Source organism: Typopeltis vanoorti, chromosome 15, assembly GCF_054136105.1.
Source record: "Typopeltis vanoorti isolate ZY-2024b chromosome 15, IOZ_Tvanoo_1.0, whole genome shotgun sequence".
NCBI classification, from domain to species: domain Eukaryota; kingdom Metazoa; phylum Arthropoda; class Arachnida; order Uropygi; family Thelyphonidae; genus Typopeltis; species Typopeltis vanoorti.
In genome coordinates, this window is record NC_143563.1 from 5,786,851 (window position 1) to 5,808,468 (window position 21,618).

General features: G+C 37.6%; 1 protein-coding gene across 1 annotated transcript in view; it reads left to right on the forward strand.

Annotated features, from left to right (window-relative positions):
- LOC150098324 (medium-chain specific acyl-CoA dehydrogenase, mitochondrial-like) overlaps positions 1–21,618 on the forward strand; it is a 254,840-nt gene that overhangs the window by 191,763 nt on the left and 41,459 nt on the right. Inside the window, exon 11 of the mRNA XM_090405151.1 lies at positions 5,811–5,879. Within this exon, the coding sequence (XP_090261277.1) occupies positions 5,811–5,879 (69 nt within the window). The remainder of the gene's footprint in view (positions 1–5,810; positions 5,880–21,618) is intronic.

Sequence of the window (21,618 nt, forward strand, 5' to 3'; positions counted from 1 at the left end):
CTACATAATCAAACAAATACTATCGCACACCTCACATTTCATGAAATCAAAATATTCCTGCAAAGACAAAACTGTTGCCATCTTTCCTTCACTGGTTACAATACTAAGCTCTAAGGCTAACAATTTCATAAACAAACTTAAACTAAGAAGACCACACATTAGAATCATTGACTTTTACAGCAACTCATATTCATAGACATATGCTTATTTACAATTAATTATTCCAAAAAACTTATCTGAAATGGGAGCCTTCTTTACACAAGCATTCCAAATGCTCCCTACTGGCCTTCTCCTATTCTCACATTGAATGATTCCAATATTTCGTCTTAGTTACAGAGACATCGTCGGGAAGTACAAAATGAGACTTGACTTGCATGGTGTTCAAGATAGGATGCATGGGGAGTGTTTGCCAGGAGGAATGATAGAAAGTGTGGCTATGGCAATTAGGAGAGGTGAAAGGGTGGATGAGATGATTGTGATGGTGGGAACAAATGACTTGAGTGGTGGTGTAAATAGGGCAGCAAGAAATATGAGATTCTTGGTTGAGGCCATACGAAAGAAGACACCGAGAGGAAAGATAGTGTGTGTGTTGCCTAGGTATGATAATGTCAAGCTGAGCAGAAGAGTGCTGATATTGAATGGCATAATAGCGAGAATGTGTCAGAAGAGAGGATTCGAATATTATTATTATTATTATTTTGGGCAACTCCAAGGAGTCAACAAACTCATCGAGGGAAGCCCTAACATCATGTCAAGAACAACTATTCAATATTCACACAGTATCTATCATACCTTGCCTTGAACTCATTCACAGTCATAGCATCCACAACAGACTCTGGCAGCTTATTCCACTCATTCACCACTCTCCAAGTAAAAAACATAGCTCTACCACCCTTGCTAATCACATTCTTGCCCAGCTTCCATATATGGCCCCTTGTCTTCCCACCACCAGTCCTATTCTCAAAAATATCTTCTGAATTAATCTTATAGAAATCCTTCAGTAATATGAATGTCTCAATCATATCACTCCTTTTTCGCCTATCAACCAATTTTTTTAACCCACAAATCTTCAACCTGTTCTCATAAGGTTCATTCCATAGACCTGCTATCATCTTGGTCACTCGCCTCTGGATCTAATATGTGAATGCTTGGAATGTGTTTGAGAGCAGAGAGGAATTGTATGCGAGAGACCACCTGCATTTGAATGAGGAAGGATGTAGGCATCTGGAGAGATTGCTGTTCTGAACGAGCCTAGGTATGATAATGTCAAGCTCAGCAGAGGAGCGGTGATATTGAATGGCATAATAGCGAGAATGTGTCAGAAGATAAGATTCAAATATGTGGATGCTTGGAATGTGTTTGAGAGCAGAGAGGAATTGTATGTGAGAGAATGCCTGCATTTGAATGAGGAAGGACGTAGGCATCTGGAGAGATTGCTGTTCTGAACAAGTCAGTGTGTCCCAGTGTGGATGGTAGCAGGGGTGGCATCTTGTGGGAATAGGTACTTGGGAGAAGGGGGATGACATCAGGTAACGCTGAGTCCAGTGGAGTCGGGGATAATGCTGGATATAGAAACAATGGCATTTTTATGCTTTATTCCAATGCCAGGAGTATTCGGAATAAGGGAGAGGAATTGGCAGACAGATAGCATCAGCCTGACAAAGTGGCTTTATCAAAATATGCTTTAACTTCTGAGAATTTTTTGAATATTCGGGTTTTTAATGATTATCCTGCCTAGTCAACACCCCCGGTTCGTTACATTTAGCGAACCAACGTGTGGCAGTTCTTTCAAAATTTATTTAAGAAATTTCAAATAATTTAAATTGTTATTATCGTAAAAGAACCACACACACCCAGATCGTTACAGGGGCACTTACATAGAAATTGCATGCGCACGCCAAAGATCCCCTAGCGCCGGTTCTGAATAAGGGAATGGAATTTCTAGAATTCTTGACAAATGTCTTAGGCAACATGTAACAGAGGGAACAAGAGGTTCAAGAGTTTTTGATTTGGTTATAGCATCAGAAGAGCTGATAATAACTGAGATGACATCTCTCCCACCAGTTGAAGAGACTGACCATATGGTTTTGACTTGGAAAATGAATAGACATGCAGGAGCATCAAAGAGATGGGAACGTATGTGGAATTATAGAACAGGTGATTATCATAGTCTTATACGTCAACTTGGTGAAGTTTCATGGAAGGAGGAATTGGAAAGTCGGGATATCATTAGTGCTTGGGAAATTGTAAAGGAATATTTGTTAGCAGCAATGGTAAGCTGTATTTCACGAGTGAAGAAGAGGACACCTGGAGTAAAGTGGATGACAAACAATATTAAACATGCGAAAAAGAGGCTATGGAAGAGATATAAGGAGACAGGTGAAGAGAAGATGCATGAAGAATATAAGACACAGGCCAGAAGAGTGACTAGTATGGTAAGGAAGGCAAAACTAGAATATGAGAAAAGATTGGTCCTTAGATCCAAGGAAAATCCTAGGGAATTTTTTAGCTATGTGGCCAGTAGGAGGAGAAATGACTGTGGAAGAATGACATTGAGGGATAAAAATGGGAATGGAGTGACTGATGCAAAGGACATAGTGGAATTGTTTCAATGAACACTTTATTTGAGTATATCATCCTGGAGGCGGCGTCAATTTGAATACTAGAAGGATAGAACAGGTTCGAGGTTTAGAGGTGCAGGAGTACTCAGTGTTCCACATACTGAGTACTCTGGATGTGAGTAAAGCTGTGGGACTGGATGGTATTTCACCCCGAGTTTTGAGAGAATGTGCTAAGGAACTGACAGTGCCCTTGACTTGGCTTTTCAATGAAAGTCTGGCTACTGAAAAGGTGCCCATGTGAAATGGAAGGAAGGTAAAATAGTGCCATTACATAAGGGCAATAGCAGACTGGAAGTGTCTAATTATAGACCACGTTGTGTGTCATCAGCAGTTAGTAAGAACTTGGAGAAAGTAGTGAAGGACTATATACAGCATTGGGCAGATGAAGGTAATGTTATCAGTGAGAGTCAACATGGATTTGTGAAGGGGCACTCTTGTTTTAGCAATATGCTAGCCTTTTATGATAAAGTTACAAGAGCATTAGATGAGGGAAAGGCATATACTGCCATTTTCCTAGACTTAGCAAAGGCATTTGACAGGGTGCCACATGATAAGCTGATATTCAAGTTGCAGCACATAGGTTGATCAATCTGGATGTCAGATTAGTCAACTGGATTCAGGATTGGCTGTCCAAGTATCAGAGACTTGTGTATGGTAGAGCAATATCAAAGAGGCAGAAGGTTACAAGTGGGGGTTTCACAGGGCTCAGTACTAGGACCTATATTGTTTAACTTTCATATCAATGACATTGTCCCTGGATTGCAAGGGGATATTCAGTTGTTTGCAGATGACGCGAAGCTAGGATGGGTTATTAGTAATAATGCAGATGTGGTAATCCTGCAAGACGATTTGAATAAGCTAGATAGATGGCCAAATGAATGGGGATGTCAGTTTAATGCAGCAAAATGTAAGGTATTGAGGTTTGGGACACATCGATGGGACACTGCATACTCTATGAGAGGAGTTAAACTGCAGGAAGTAGGAGAGACAAGAGATCTGGGTTTCATGATTGATAGAAACCTGAAATTTAGGCGACATATTGCAAAGGTAGTGAAAGTATTGCAGAGGATTGCTGCAATAATGAGAAGGACACTGACATGCAGAGATAAAATGATTATCATTCCGTTGTATAAGACTCTGATCAGACCACACTTAAGACTATTGTTCTCAGATCTGGTCCCCAGAATTTGAAGGGGATAAATTCGCTGTGGAAAGGATACAAAGGCAGATAACAAAGATGGTGTCGGGACTGTACAATGTTAGTTATGAGGATCGGCTGAGGGAATGTGGACTGCAGAGTTTGGTGGATAGAAGAAGGAGGGGTGATATGATTGAGACTTTTAAACTGTTGAGAGGTGGTTACAGGATTGACACTGGGGAATTCTTTTGCTTGGTTGAACAGTGGGAAGAAGCCATGACAAGGGGCCATCCCTGGAAGTTATGAAAGGAAACTGTGAGAAAGAGGGTGAGGAGCGGTTTCTTTGCATGGAGGATGGTTGAACCATGGAATGCATTGCCTGATGGAGTGGTGAGAGCGAGAACGGTCAGGGCATTTAAGGAGTGGTATGATAGACTTTGTGTTTCCTAGGAGAGACTTCCCTTGATGAGTCTTGATAGACTTGTGTTTCTCAGAATTGACCTCCCACGATAAGTCTTTTGACTGCATGGAAGCCTGAATAATAATAATAATGATAATAATATAGAATTTGTTCCTGCAAATTGGCCTACTATGGAAAGACAGAAGATCAACTACCCTCCAAATGGAAGAACATAAAAAAATACATTTACAGTCATGACTATGGTCAATCTGGCCTTGCAGACCATGCTTTACAGTTCACAGAATCAATTTGAAAAAGTCCAGCATACTCCATCACAGTAAATTTAGAAGAGAAAGACTGTTTTTAGAATGTTCTGCTGCTCCTAAAAATCAGCCTAATTTAAATAAATATGGTTGGATAAAACTTCCCAAAATATGAGAAACACTAGTACTTCGAGATCCCAGTTTGCATACTAGGCCACTGACTGGTGTCCATAGAGAGCCCCACCTAATTAGGACGCTACTCTAATTGATGTTTCAGTTAGTTTTGTACTACCTGTGTGTGTGTGGGGGGGTGTTAAAAGTATCATGTTGTATGTCCTAATGATGTCTCTGTAACTGAGACAAAATACTGGAAGCATTAAATACTTATTTTAATTGTTTCCTAGTGCTGTTTCACTCCATTAAGCTTTTATCATGACCAGTCTCAGTTTCTCTCCACAGATCTTTCAACTTTTGCAATGAATACATATCACACATACTGCACCTAACAAAATCTTGCATATTCAATCCCCCCCCCCCCACTGCCCTAACAAAGATATCTTAGCTGCCACTATTCTAATACATATTGTAGTTTAGTATTTGCTTTGATGCAAAATATACACATTTTTCTTAAATTCTAAACAATTCACTCTATCATGCACTAAAAAAAAAAAAAAAGAAAAAAAAAAGACAATAAATTAACCAACTAACTGGCCATTAAAGATCAAATACGCACCCTCAAAAGCTTCGTATCCATCATAAATTTCAGTGTAATATCAATGGTATTACAATTTTAATATGCACTTTGCATCCATGGAAATGTGGACGTATATATACGTCCTGGCCGGTAGCGTGGTTAACTTAATATTATTAATGAAAATTGTAAAAGATTACATTATCAGCACTGTCCTAAACAACCATAATACAGGCAAGAAGTGCACTGAGTATGTTTAATTCTAAAATAAGTGTTCTCAGTACTCATTTCAACACAATGTGTGCTATAAACAAGTAAGTTAACTTGTACTGGATTTAAATTACTGTTTTAAGCAACATCAATCAGTTAATAACCATCTTTTTTGTGATTTGTTTTAATCTTGTACTACTGAGAAAAATAAATAAAAGTTGATTAAACTGCTGCTTGAACTTTCTGTAATGTACAAGATGTAGATTCTCTGTGTTTATTGCAAATAATCATGTTTATTTGGTTTATGACAAAATTATTGCAACATATTGATCTAAAATCATACTGGTAGACACCATCCAAAGGGAACATTGTTAGTTATGTTGAAAAATAATAATGCTGAGCTCTTGCAAAGGCAAGGTGTTGGTATTCTTGTGTATCTCACTACTATTTTTGATATGTTGCTTAATTTTTCTCTCCTCTTTAACAGAATGTATTAATTGGACCTGGTGAAGGATTCAAGATAGCAATGAATGCCTTCGATAAGACAAGAAATATTGTAAGTATTGAAATTTCAGATTTTTATGAATTCATAATTGCCTAACACTAACAAATAAGATTGCATTCCAATTTTAAATTTTTTCTTTACAGTCTTCAGCTATTACTTAATCTGAATAAGCTGTATTCAAAAGCAAATGACGTTTTTTAATTGACTTCATAATAGCTCAAGATGACTGGAAATAAAAATTTAGAAACTTCAGCAAAAAATTCATCATAGTTTCCTTCATTTAAAGGAAACTGCTGAATTTCCATTTTCAATGTTTGATTCAATGAAAATTCATTCAAAACAGTTAATCAAAAGGCAGTTCACCAAAAAAAGCAATTAATCAAATAAGTAGTGCATTGAACAATAACTTAATGAATGTTGATTAATTGAAAAGGTAATTCAGTGAACGACCTTCATTGTATGACAATTCATCACAAAAGCAATTAATCAAAAAACAATTCACTGATAACATTTTGATGAATTCATTTTTAAATTTATTGAAAGAGTAAAAGTGTTTAAAAGTGTTCAGTAATAATACCTAATATTATTCAAGATGCAGGTAACATGTGCATGTGGTCATTCAGACTTGTGATAATTATTTTGTTGCATTTTAGAACATTTTATGTAAGTGTACCTACTGCTTCATTATGCAGACAGTCATTTATCTCTTGACAGAAAATTTCATTCCATCTAATTTTTTTGCAACAATAATAGTCAGATCAAAATGAAAACTGATAAATTTTAATATAGATCTTAACTACACAAGTTCTTTAAATTTCATCCAGCCAAAGCAAAATTATTAATATCCTTTTGAAACTTCTTGGCCAAATTTTTCCAATAAAAGTGGACCAGTTGTAATTATTATTATTATTATTATTATTATTATTATTATTATGCTATTATAGCCTGTTTTTGTTTAGGAATGTCCCTTATTTAAATCCATTGCTATTTTTACTCAAAAAAATTTATATATATATATATATATATATATATATATATTTTAGGACATTATGGGTGAGTATTGAAGGCAGTTATAGCAGAATAAAAGAGGAGGAAAAATTTTGTACATACCTTGTTTTGACACTAGGATGTCTTCACCATGTTCCTCTGAAGGTTATTTATAACAAGGGGAAGCGTGGGAGGGTGTTTTGACGCAGGAAGAATAAATTGGAAACCCTTTAATACTCACTCATAATGCCCTAAAATATATATATATATATATAAATTTTTTTGAGTAAAAATAGCCAATGGATTTAAAATAAGGGACATTCCTAAACAAAAACAGGCTATAATAGCTGTAATAATAATAATAGTGTTTAAGAGGAGTATCATGGGAATTTTCCCAGAAACAATACCTAATTATTATTATCTTAAGATTCCATGGATTAAAGACTCATCTATTACGTTCCTTTGTCATACACAACTCATCATACCACGCTTTAAGCACATTGAAATTTACTGCCGATACCACACTCTCAAGCAAGGCATTCCAAATATTCACAACTCCGCATGCAAAAAACCTGCTTCTCACTCCCTTGTTCACACCTTCCTTATCCAGCTTCCAGGGTTGACCTCTTGTTTTCAACTTACCAACTGACTTTTTTGAACATCACTTCATCCTTTTGAAAACTAGTGGCCTAATCAGAGCCTTATACAATGGAACAAGAATCTCCTTACTTCTACAAGTCAGCATCCTCCACATCATTCCCAGAATTTGTTGTGTTGCCCTCACAATTTTGGCAATGTGTCCTCTAAATTTTAGATCCTTATTCACTATCATCCCAAGATCTCTTATTCCCTCCACCTCCAAAAATATATCCCACCAAGCAAAAATTCTACATCCCATCTTTCTTTCCCAAATTTTAAAACCTTACATTTTGCATCATTGAACTGGCATCCCCACTTCCATGCCAAATAATAAAGAAAGTATTAAGGATGTGGTTTAGTTCCGTAGTTAGGGCATCGTCATCTGAACAGATTAATTTTGCCCTGTCATATAGTATTTTAATAACCCAATATTGTTGTGAGGGGGGGGGGGGATTGCTGGTGAATGTATCTGCCTGTATGGGTGGGTTTTCTATAAACAGAGAAAACCAAGGATCCATCAGGATGGCAAGTGATTAGCATATCTAGGAAAGGGAGGCTGTTGTTTACTTCTTTTTCCAAGGTGAACAGGATTTTGGGGTGTTGGTTATTTAAGTGTGTTAAGAAGGAGTAGAGTGTATCTGAGCCATATGGCCAAATAGCAAACACATCAGCAATGTAGCAAAGCCAAACAATGGGTTTTTGTGGGGCAGAGTTTAAGGCTTTCTCTTCAAAAGTCTCCATAAAGAAGTTGGCCAAGGGTGGGGAGAGTAGTGAACCCATGGCTGTCCCCTCTATCTGTTTGTAGAATTTTCCTTGCCAAACGAAATAGCCTGAGTTCATTGTGAACTGAAATAGGGCTGAGATATCGCGAGGAAATTTGGTTTGGATGAGCTCTAAGGTTTCCTTGAGTGGGACATTTATGAATAGGGAAGAGACATCAAAACTGACCATTATATCAGTATGTTGGAGTGAAAGGTTTTCTATACTGGCTTTGAAGTGGGCTGAGTTTTTTTATGTGTGATAGTGTGTTGCCAGTATAGTGTGTGAGCGCTTTGGCTAAATGTTTGGCTAATTTACATGTGTTGGAATCAATTCCATCCACTATGGGACGTAATGGCACATTTTGTTTATGTATTTTTGGAAGTCCATATATTCGGGGGGGGGGGGGGATCTACAGTTAAAAGGTTTTAGTTTGTTGGTAACTTCCACAGGCCAAGAAGTGACCTTCTTAAGGAGCCTATGGAGTGTTCTAATTTCAGAGCTGGTGGAATTATATTCAATAGGAAGGTAGGTAGCCCAATCTAATAATAAAGCATTAAGCTTACCTGTGTAGTTTGTTTGGTTGAGAACCACAGTGTCATTTCCCTTATCTGCTTTGGTGATTACTATTTCTTTGTTTTTCTTAATTTCTTGTAGAGCTTGATATTCACCTTTGGATATGTTGGTTTTTGGTGGTCTTGCTTTGGTGAGAACACCGGCTACATCTAGTCTGATATTGTTGGCAATATGGTTTGGAAGGTTGTGGATGCCACGTTCTATCTGGATCATTATTTCTTCGGTCAGTATTTCTTTAGGAGAAATGCCGAAATTGTGGCTACATGCAATAGTGTTGAGTGCTTTAGGCTTCAAAACAACGGAAGAAAGGTTGGCTACAGTGTTTAGTGGTTCAGAGGTAGAGTCCTTTTTCAAGTTATCAAATTTCGTGATGTGCCAATTTCGTATCTTATCAAATTCTTTTTCTGCCAAAGCATACGAGACATCGTAGAGAATCATCAAAGGTCATGGTTCAGCATGGTGGAAAGCTCCTCCTCTAGTGTCCGAATAGGCAGACACATCACATTCACCAGCAATCCCCCCCCTCTCACAACAATATGGGGTTATTAAAACACTATGTAACAGGGCAAAATTAATCTGATCAGATGACAATGCCCTAACTACGGAACTAAACCACATCCTTAATACTTTCTTAGCCAATGGCTACACCCCCCAAAAAAATATTAAAACCAGTAAACCCCCCATTCACAATAAAGATTACACTAAATTCATCACCATTCCCTACATCCGGGACACCTCTGAAAAAATAACCAAAATTCTAAAAAAATATGACCTGACTTCTTGTTACAAACCATATAAAAAATTGGCATCCCTTATCCACTCCACCAAAGACCAACCACTTCCCCTAGACCTACCTGGGGTATACCAAGTCTCTTGTAGCTGTAAACTGTCCTACTTTGGCCAAACAGGCAGGACAGCAAATATCAGAATTTCAGAACATCCGTTTTCACCAGTACAGCCACTTTGGGCTCGCAGACCATGCTTGGATACTTGCTACAGAATACGTTGGAAGAAAGCCAAAGTAATTTGATTTTCTTTGGGTGCATGAGACTGCCCCAAATTTGGGAGATTTGCATCATGAGAACATCAGCCCAACAGCCAAGACAACCCATATAACCTGCTAGGTGACACAATTAGGACTTTACGAACAACAGTAGTTTTCTCTCTTCTTCCTCATTTGCGTTTTGTAGTGCCTGTGTGCACGTGTCATAGCTGTATGTTCCCATGAGGATGGCAATGCGACATTGCTTAAATATAGGAAGTATTTATTAAAATTTATTTCAGTTAATATTCCAGTATACTGTACATTGTAAATTCCTTAAATAATTTAATAGAAATCTAAGTATATTACTGTGTATCCTTCTCCTCTGTCCAAAGAAGCTGTCACCTTATTGTAATAAGTAAATTGATTACCAAAACATGACCTCCCTTTATCAAATCCATGCCGTCCATCAAACAAAGATAATACCATTGTTTTCAATCCACTTCTGCATCCTAGTTCTCAGCAGCTTCTCCAATAACTTTACCAAAACACCTGACACACAGATAGGCATATAATCTGATGCCTGAGTTCTATCACCTCCCTTGTGAAGTGGTACAATCTTGCCCTCCTTCCACTCCTTTGGAACTTGACCCAGTGCAAGACTCATATTAAAAAAATATATCAAGGCAGATGTCAACTCCACAGCATATTCCTTTAGAATACGTGGGGATATATTATCATGTCCCACAGCCTTATTAACATCAAGTTTGCTCAACTCCCCATACACCTCTTGCTCACTTACAATCAGTCTCTCCTCCTCATCACAACTGCTCTCAAACTCTCCATGATGTCACATTCACAAGAATAAAAGACCTTTATGAACTACTGATTAAATATCTCAACTATATCTTCTGCAGCAGTTGTTCTTATATCATTTTCTCCAATCAATATCATTCTACCACAACAGTTCTTGAAAGTACTCCCTAGGATTCTTTTTGGCTTCATTAGCTAACTGCTGTTCATACTTCACTTTCAATCAAAACTGAATAGATAAAAACTAATACGAAATGAAAAAAATAAAACTGAGCCATGCATACAACTTCTTGTAGCTTTCCTAAATCTCTAAGTTTATTGAATTCCACCAATCAAAGAATTATTGTAATATATAATTTTTGTAAGAGTTTCAAATACCAGATCTGAGTAAAAAAAAAATGTCTTATTTCCATGCAAGTAAGGAAGAAAATGTTTATCAAGAACTATGAACTGGTGTTTACTTAAAAAAAAAAATTTCTTTCATTGATTTCTCAATTCTAGTCACACGAACTCCTCAAGGACTCACCTTAGTGAGTACGGGAGTGGCGAACCTGAGGTACCTGATGCTGAACCATACCTTATTTCATGTAATATGTATCTGTTATATTATCTATAGGATGGTCCCTACTCTTATTTCGTTCTTTCCTTTTCTTCTTTCTTGTTCCTTCTCCCCAATGCTATTAGAGTACTCGAGGGCTAGGGGTGAATCTTTCTATGTGTCTACTTTTTCATTTCTTCATGCATAGAAGGCAACGGGAAACTACTGTGCTTCTACTTTTCCCTAGTTTGGATGAGTAGCAAGGATCAAAAAGACGTGCGATGCACAGTTCAGGATGGGACTCCTGGGTCCGGGACTGCACAATTGGCTACCAGGGAGGTCACTTGTTCCAGTATGGATATTGACCAAATTGCATGTCAGTCATATGAATCATCTTTACTAAAGCCTGTGGGATGTGGAGAAGAGGAAAATGGAATATATTCATATGGAAAAGGGGCTAAAAGTAATTTTCAGATTGGATCTTGGAATGTGAATACCTTACTTCAAACTGAAAGATTGGAGTCCTTTCTTTTAGGCTTGCACGGTGATCCGAATGCATTTTTGGAAATTATGGAGACAACTACCGTGTTTGAATAAAAACTTTAGTTTACTATTACTAAAATTTTACAATTCGACGTTTCGACCTTTATGTTAAGGTCATCTTCTGGAGCGTACAAATATACACAGGAAACAAGCTATACTACAATCATACTGGTTCGTTAAAGACAATGACTAACCGCTACCACAATTGTTGGCCTGACCTCTGGTGAAAAAAAAAAAAAAATTATACATCAACGCTAAAGTCCTATTATTTGTGTTGTCTACTATATACATATATTAACATTATATTAACATCCTTCCAGCCAGTTGGAGTGGAATGGTTTCTAATAATAGCAGATTGGCTAGAGTCCTGACTTGTGTTGAATCTTTCAAATTAGGTTGGCTGAATGTGTGCCATCCAGATCCTTGGAATTTTCATACCATCTTTATTGTTGATATTTGGGTGGTTTATCAGGATTTCGCAGGATTCTTTAAATTTTCTTTCGTACCATGTTTTTGTACGGTGTAGGGAGCAGGTGCTTTTCCAGTTGATTTGGTGTAAGGTGTTGAGTGCGTGGTCTGAGAGGCCTGCTTCACCATAATGGTTATATTTAATGTGTCTAATGTGTTCTTTTTTGCGTATAGGGATTGTCCGTCCTGTTTCACCAATGTACGGTAAGTTACAGGTGCAGCGGATGCAATAGACTCCAGGATGTGCTAATGGGAGGAGAGGGTCCTTAGAGGAGCTGAATATGGTTTTAAGTTTAGTGGGTGGTTTAAAGGTGGCATTAAGGGTATAATGTTGTAGGATTCTGTTGATTTTTTCTGATAACCCTTTAATGTATGGGATGGCTATGGTTTTACTGTAGTCTAGATTCGTTTTTGTTGTGGTTTTATAGAGTATTTTATTGACAGTATTTTTGTTATAGCCATTGTTTATGAATGTGTCACTAATGATTTTTAGTTCTTGTTTCAGGGCCTGCTGGTTAGAGCAAATAGTTGTGGCTCTGTTTTAAGGGTGTTTATGACTCCATATTTTTGTGCTGGGTGGTGATATGAATTCGTATGTATGTATTGGCCCGTGTGTGTCGGTTTTCGGTAGACCGTGAAGGATAGATTGCCTGAAGGAAGACGTGTAACTAGTGTGTCTTGGAACGGGAGCGAATTTTGGTTTTCGATTTCGATGGTAAATTGTATGCGTTCGTGTTGTTTGTTTAGGTGGCTGAGGAATGTGTTTAGCGTTTGTTGACCGTGCGGCCAGATCGCGAACACGTCGTCAACGTATCTGAGCCAGATTGTTGGTCGAAGCGTGGCGGAATCAAGAGCCCTTTGCTCAGAGATTGGAGATTGTAAAGTTGATGATGCTAAGATTGAAAATAGATGTTCTGGGAATGGCTGAGGTGAGATGGAAAGGAAAAGGAGATTTTAGAACAGAGGATGGAATGAGAGTAATTTACTCAGGAGGGGAAGAGCAACATCAAGCAGGTGTTGGTATAATATTGAATGAATGAGTGGCAGGATGTGTGGAAGGCTACTGGCAAATCTAAGACAGAGTTTTGGTGGTAAAAATTAAAGCAAAACCAAGAAATATTCTACTTATTCAGATATATTTACCTACTTGTGATTATGAGGATGAGAAGGATGAGAGAGTTTATGGCATTTATAGAACAGGGTTTGAAATGTAAAGAAACAAAATAATTATAATACAGGGCGATATGAATGCAAAAATCGGAAGAGGAAGGGAGGAAGATATTGTTGGGCTATATGGATTTGGAGTGAGAAATGAAAGAGGAGATATGCTGTTTGATTTCTGTAGAAAACATGATTTAGCAATTATGAACACTTGGTTTAAGAAACATTCAAGAAGATTGTGTACATGGAAAGCCCCAGGGGAGGATATAAATAGTAGAAGAAATCAGATAGATTATGTTTTGATAAACAAAAGATATAGAAACATTATCCAAGATGTGACAACATATCCAGGAGCAGACTGTAATACAGATCATATATTGTTATTAACTAAGATGAAAATTAATCTAAAAAAAATAACTACAAGCAAACAAAGCAAATCATGGAACATAGAGCAGCTGCAAATACCAAATACAGCGAATAAATTCACAAAGAACGTAGAGGAAGAAATGAATGAGAGAAATATACAAGAAAGTGATGATGCAGGTGAAAAATGGAAGATTCTGAAGGAAAGCATAATTACTGCATAATTAAAAAACGAAGAGGAAAGAGAGAAAAGAAGGAACCCATGGATGACAGAAAATATTTTGAGGAAAATAACACAAAGAACAAAGTTAGTTAATAGTAAAACAGAGGAGGGAAAAAAAGCAGTATAAAGACTTGAGTAGGGAGATACAAAGAGAGATAAGAAGGACAAAGGAAGAATGGTTAGAAAGCAGAAAGTAATGACATAAAAGGTATTTAAATTAAGGGGTATTGCATCTCATATTGTTTCTTAGGCTGAATAAAAAACTCACCCTTTGCTCACCTTGCTCCACCCTTTCTATGAGTTGCCTCAGTTTGCACTACCAAATGGGTCAGGTGCTGCTATCCAAGTATTTGCTTATGCTTGGAATTGCCGAACTTTATATAGTTTCTATATTCGACATGAAACTCTTTGAGTTTCTTATTCAGCTAAGAAACAATATGGGACTCTATATCCCTTAACTGGAATAAGTTCATGTTGCCGAATTGAAACCATTGGCTCTTCATATAATTAGACATAAAAGGTGATTATAAAAACATTAATATGATGACAAGAAGGAGAAAGATGCAAAGCATTGGAGCAGTCAAGAATGAAAGGGGTGAAATTCTAATAGAAAAAGAGAAGATATTATGGAGATGGGAAGAATATGTAAGTAAACTTTATGAAGATAGAGAAAGAGGAGAAAATCAAATGAAAGAGCATAGTGGGCAGAGGCTGTACATCATGAGAGAGGAATTGAACAGGGCCGGCTCTACCAACAGTGCAAGACGTGCAATTGCATGGGGCAGCAAGTTTTTTTTTGGGGGGGAGGGATATGGTAAAATTGGCATAAACTATAAGAAAAATAAGGGGGAAGGGGTGGCAAAATATGCTACAGCACGGGGCAGCCCTGTAATTGAATCTACCAATTCAAAAAATGAAAGAAGGAAAATCCCCTGGAATAGGTGGTATACAGATAGAACTTGTAAGGAATATAGGTGAAAAAAGTATGGAAGTGTTATGGATTATTAACAGAAATTATGAGGGATAAGAATTACCAGAGGAGTTTAGAAAATCAATTTTTATCCCCGTTCCAAAAAAGACGGGAGTTTTGGACTGTAACAATTTTAGAACGATAAGTCTTATAACTCGCACAGCAAAAATTCACACAAATAATTTTGGACAGAATTAAGAGTAAAATAGAAAAAGAAATGAATGAGGAACAGTTTGGATTCCAAACCAACAGAGGAACTAGAGAGGCTATAACTTGTCTAAGAATTATTGAGGAGAAAACACTAATCCATGGTGGAAAGTTGTTTTGGGGATTTCTAGACTTTGAAAAGGCATTTGCTACAGTGAAACATAAAAGGCTTTTTGATATTCTAGAAAATATTGATATCAACTCTTATGATTTGGAAATTTTAAAGAGATTATATTGGACACAAACAGTATCAGTATGTGTTAATGGAGAAGAAACAGGAGAATTCCCTGTGGAGAGAGGAGTTAGACAAGGATGCGAGTTATCACCATTATTGTTTAACATTTATAGTGAACAAATGTTTAGAGAGGCACTTGAGGATGTAGAAGAAGAAATAAAAATAAATGGAAGAATCATTAATAACTTAAGATATGCAGATGATATAATGGTGATGACAGAAAGAGAAAATGGATTACAACAAATTCTTCAAAGAATTGAAAACTCCTGTAAAGAGTACAGACTAAGGATTAACACAAAGAAGACCAAGATAATGATAATGGGCAGAAAAATAGGAGATAATGTAAAGATAAGATGTGGTGGAAAGATTTCAATATTTAGGTAGCTGGATCTCAGAGAAAGGAACCTCAGAGTTGGATGTTAGAAATAGAATTGGCAAAGCCAAATCGGCATTTATGGAAATGAAGAGAATTTTAATAAACAAGAATATTAAAATAGGTATTAGAGTTGGAATAGTTAAAGCAACAGTTTGGAGTATTGCAAGTTATAGAAGTAAGTCATGTTCACTCAGAAAGAGAGCTATGGAAAGAATTAATGCATTGGAAATGTGGTGTTATAGAAAGATGGAAAAGATTAGCTATACAGAGAACATATCAAATCTTGAAGTTTTAAGAAGAGTTGGGATGGAAAGAACACTGCTCAAGAATATTATGCAAAGAAAGACCAGATTTGCAGGACATCTGAGAGGTTCTTCGGGACACCTGACAAGAACTATATATTACAAGGGAAAGTTGAGGAGAAGACGTAGAAGACCAACTAGAGAGCGGTTCAATGACATCGTGGAATAGACTGGTTTAAGAATGACAGAGGCGACAGACCGAGAAAAATGGAGAAGAGCTGCTCATCTGCTGCAACCCTCTTGCTAGAGGTTGCTACCAGACGACGAGTCACACTAAGACAATGCAAAAGTAATGGTGCTAATATTACAATTATCACATGCTCAGTTTTGGGAGGATTTCTTTAAATGCAAGTTAATATTTTCTTTTCTTCACAAAATATACTAACAGGGAATGTATAAAAACAAAAATTTAAATCCATTTATAATGCTACTTTGGTGGTGCTCCACAGTATAGAAAATGTTTTTTACATTTTGCAATTAAGAATGATAACAGGTAAGAAAATTTTCTCTGAAATAAAAAATTCTTATGTCTTTTATTAATGAATTAATGAATGTAAAGATTCCATGTGACGAAGCATCCAGGATGATATATTTTTGTCAGTCAACCATCGGGATTGATTTTTATTATTAATGTATTTATACTGCAAATTGCAAAATAGTACTATTCCTATGTGAAGGATTATAGATAAAATTGGCAAACAAGCCCTGATGATAATCACTCCTAAATTTAATGAAAACAATGTTTTGGTGACACTTGCAAGGTACTAAAAACAATGCTCTTTTTCACAGTGAATTCGTTTTCATATTAATACTGTTATAAATGGAGATATTAGTTCATATTAGTTTCCTATGGTTAAATAAAGCCATGGTTATATTTTGTACTTTATATGTGTATATTGTCACTTTTATGGTTTATAGTCTAGAGCAATGTTTCCCAACCTTTTTGATGTCGCAGACCCCCCTGCAGCGAATGTTAATTCACTGTGGCCCCCATAAAATCCAAAATGGTAATTTTTTATATTTTACATATATTAAAGATTAAGTAATAAATTACAATTTTACAACACTAAATGTGTCATTTATGGCAATGCAATACTGTTATAAATGGAGATATTTAGAAGAATATGAACATGTTAATTAAGCCTAATATTATGAATTTAACACTCACCTAATGTGATGGCTGGTGCTGTTTTTCAGACGTCAACTTTCGCATGTCAGGATCAAAACTGAATAATTTCAGATGTAGATCTGGCTCCACGAAAATCTTGTATATATGAAAAACAAATAATATTTGTTTTTCATATATACAAGATGAGAAAATGTTGTCTCGCCCTGATATATTATTATTATTATTATTATTAAACAAGACCTCATGGAGTCAAAGACTCATCTAGGAGGTCCTTTTATCTCACACACATCTCATCATATCGGGTCTTAAACACATTCAAACTCCTTGCAGACACCACACTCTCAGGCAAGGCATTCCAATCATTCACAACTCTGCACGAAAAAAACCTGCCTCTCACTCCCCTACTCACACCCTCTCTATACAGTTTCCAGGGATGACCTCTGGTTCTCCCCTGATCTCCCACTATTCGCTGTAGAACTTCTCCACCATTGATCCTATAGCAACCCCTTACCAACTTGTAGGTCTCTATCATATCTCCCCTCTTCCTTCTCTCCACTAGTCTCTGCAAATTACATCTTTTCAATCTTTCCTCATACTCGACATTCCAGAGGTCAGAAACTACCTTAGTCAGTCGCCTTTGGACCCTTTCCAACATCTCTTCATCCTTCTGAAAACCAGGTGACCAAATCTGGGCACAATAGTTCATGTGTGGCCTAATCAAAGCCTTATACAATGGAACAAGAATCTCCCTACTTCTACACGTCAGTGTCCTCCTCATCATTCCCAGAAGTCTTTGTGTTGTCTTCACAATTTTGGTGATGTGACCCCTAAATTTTAGATCCTTATCCACTATCACTCCCAGATCTCTTATTTCCTCTACTTCCAACAATATATTCTCACCAAGCATAAATTCTGCATCCCATCTTTGTTTTCCAAATTTTAAAACCTTACATTTTGCAACATTGAACTCACATCCCCATTTGCTTGCCCAATCACTCAATTTATTCAAGTCTTCTCGCAAGGCCACAACATCTTCACTACTCTTTATGGTTCGTCCCAACTTTGCATCATCTGCAAACAACTGAATATCTCCATCCAAATCTTCGCCAATATCATTAATATACAAGTTAAATAGTAATGGCCCTAAAACAGATCCCTGAGGCACTCCACTAGTGACTTTCCTTTTCCTGGATATTGCACCCCCATACACAACTTGTTGATACCTATCAGATAGCCAGTCTCCAATCCAATGCACTAATCTAATATCCAACCCCATCTGCTCTAGTTTGACTGTCAACTTATCATGAGGTACTCTATCAAAAGCTTTTGCGAAATCCAAGTATATTACTGTGTATCCTTCTCCTCTGTCCAAGGAAGTAGTCACTTTATTGTAATAAGTAAGTAGATTACTAAAACACGACCTCCCTTTAGCAAATCCATGCTGTCCATCAAAGATTATACCATTGTTGTCAACCCAACTCTGGATCCTAGTTCTCACAAGCTTCTCCAACAACTTAACCACAACACCTGACACACAGATAGGCCTATAGTTTGATGCTTGAGTTCGATCACCTCCTTTATGAAGTGGCACAATCTTGCCCTCCTTCCACTCTTTAGGGACTTGACCAAGTGCAAGACTCGTATTAAAAAAATATGTCAAGGCAGGTGTCAACTCTCTGGCACATTACTTCAGAATACGCGGTGATATATTATCAAGTCCCACAGCCTTATTTACATCTAGTTTACTCAACTCCCCAAACACCTCTTGCTCACTTACAGTCAGTCTCTCCTCCCCATCATCAACTGCTCTTAATCTCTCCATGAAGTCACATTCACAAGATTGAAAGATCTTTATGAACTGCTCATTAAGTATCTCCACCACACATTCTGCAACAGCTGTCTTTATACCATTTCCTCCAATCAATGTCATCCTTCCATAATCATTCTTTCTTTTGCTGGCTACATATCGAAAAAACTCCCTAGGATTCTTTTTAGCTTCATTAGCTAACTGCTGTTCATACCTCTCTTTAGCTACTCTCACCAACCAAGTCACTCTCCTTGCCTGGTCTTTGTAGAACTCATGAAATTGGTTACTTCCACTTCTCTTATGCTGCCTCCACAATGCCCTTTTTCTCTGTATTGCATGCTTAATCTCTTTATTCATCCATCTCACACCTAACTTATTTAACCTTCTCACCCGTGGTATACATTTAGACATTGCATCCACTAAATATTTTTTGAAAATCCCCCAAGCTGCATTGATCTCTTTTCCAGCTAACTCCTCATTCCATGATACACCTTCAAGCTGTCTCCTGAGCTCTTCATAATCACCGCCCTTGTAGTTCCACATATACCCTTTTTTCACAGGGGTCCTTGCACTGCTGGCAACCACCCAAGTAATCACCTCATGGTCACTTTCACCAATTGGTGGATGATTTGATACCTCATTGATAATTACATCCTCCGATGAGATGACCAAATCCAAGACCCTTAATCCTCTTGTGCCCTCTGTTACATACTGTCTGAGGTAGTTATCAGTCAAAAACTCAAGAAACTCATTTTCTTTACTTCCAGTTGCTATCTCTTCATTCCAGTCTATATTGCCATAATTAAAATCACCCATAATGATCACCCTTTTCTTATTTGCTTGGCTTATTTGACCATACATTTCACTATCACCACCATCCACATTACCAGGTCTATAACAACATCCCACCAAGTATTTGATTCTATTCACCTCTATCTCACACCATACTGCCTCAAAACCACTGGCCCCATTTCCCCCTTGCATCTCTACCTTGTATGGACATAACTCTTTCTCTATCATCAATAGCACTCCCCCTCCCTTTTTACCCCTTCTATCCTCACGAAACACATCATACCTTTCCATCTCTATTCCTGTCAGGATGTCATCCTCATCTAACCATGTCTCACTTATTCCGACAATCTCTGGGTGCACAGATGCAATTAGTGCAACCATTTCATCCGCCTTGTTTCTTATACTTCTAGCATTGGTATACAAACACAACAACTCATTTCTGGATCTACAGCTAGTTCCACTGATACCACTCACTCGATGTGATCTCTCCATGCTGGACTGGGGCCATTTCCCTTTCTGCTTCTTCATTTTAGAACCCTTTGCAATTCCATCTGTTTCCTTTTGATCCCTGATCATCCCATTACTTTCCTGCCCACACATTCTCTCACCTCCTCTTAGAGCATCCACCTTTCTCACGCTGTGTATCCCTGTCCACCCTGAGCCTCCCCGTTTCCCTGCTCCTCTTGCACACTCATTCTCTCATTATCTATACTCATACCACTCACTTCCACATTCATTTCCACTCCTTCAATCTCTCCTGTCTTACTCTCCTGCTCTTCCACATCACTCCCCTCTCGATCTGATTCATTCTCTCTATTCACTTCTCTACCTTCCAGCAGCAGTCTCTCCAAGCGACTCACACCATAACCACTCAAATGCAGTCCATCGCTCCCATACAGCTCACTTCGTCCCTCAAACTCATTCCACACATTAACAAACTGTACTCCCATCTCCTCACACATTTCAGCCAGAATATCATTCATAATCCTTGCTCTCCGCCTCATTTCACCACAATCATACCTAGGCAACACACTGACCACCCTTCCTGTCACACTATTCTCCTTTATCTTTCCAAGCAGTCTCCTGACATTCATTTTGACATGCTCTTTGTTCTCTCTCAAATCATTCGTACCAATTAATACAATTAACTCTTTTGCTCGTTCCTGCCTCATATTCAATGCCTCAATCACTCTACTCATTTTACCGCCTGGAAAACATACCTTGTGCATTTTATCCTCTAGCACACCTTTAATAATGGAGTCGCCATACAATGCCACTCGCTCATCTTTTGTTAACTCTTTCATGCCATCATGATTTATTTTAATAGTTTTGACCTGCATTCTCTTAATTTCATTCCGCATCCATTTCATTTCTTGCTTCATCCAATCCAATTCACCTTCTGAACCTCGCGACACATTCACTCTATCATTAAATCTTTCTAACTTTCTAACTCTCCACCTTCTCTTCTCACTTTCCCTCTCATTCATCCTTCTTTGTTTCCGTACTTTCGGTCCAACATACGTCCAACTTTCACTGTCATTCTTCTCACTTTCACTCTCACATATCTTTCTTTGTTTCCGTACTTTCGGACTAACATGCGTCCAACTTTCGCTATCATTCTTCTCACTTTTACTGTCATTCATCTTTCTTTGGTTCAGTACTTTCGTTCCAACATGCGTCCAACTTTCGCCATCAGTCATTCTTTTTTCGCTATCATTCATTCTTTCGATTTTTTTTACTTGCGATTTCTGCACCACGCCATTTCTACTTTCATTCGTTCTCTCAATTTCGTTTCTTTCCGCCTCACTTTCGTCCCTTTTAACATCCGTTACGGTTGTCAAATCGCTCTTTTTTTTTTTTCCTGATTTTTTAAGATTTTTTCGCCTGTCTTTCTCGCCATCCTCTTTCAAACGTGCACTC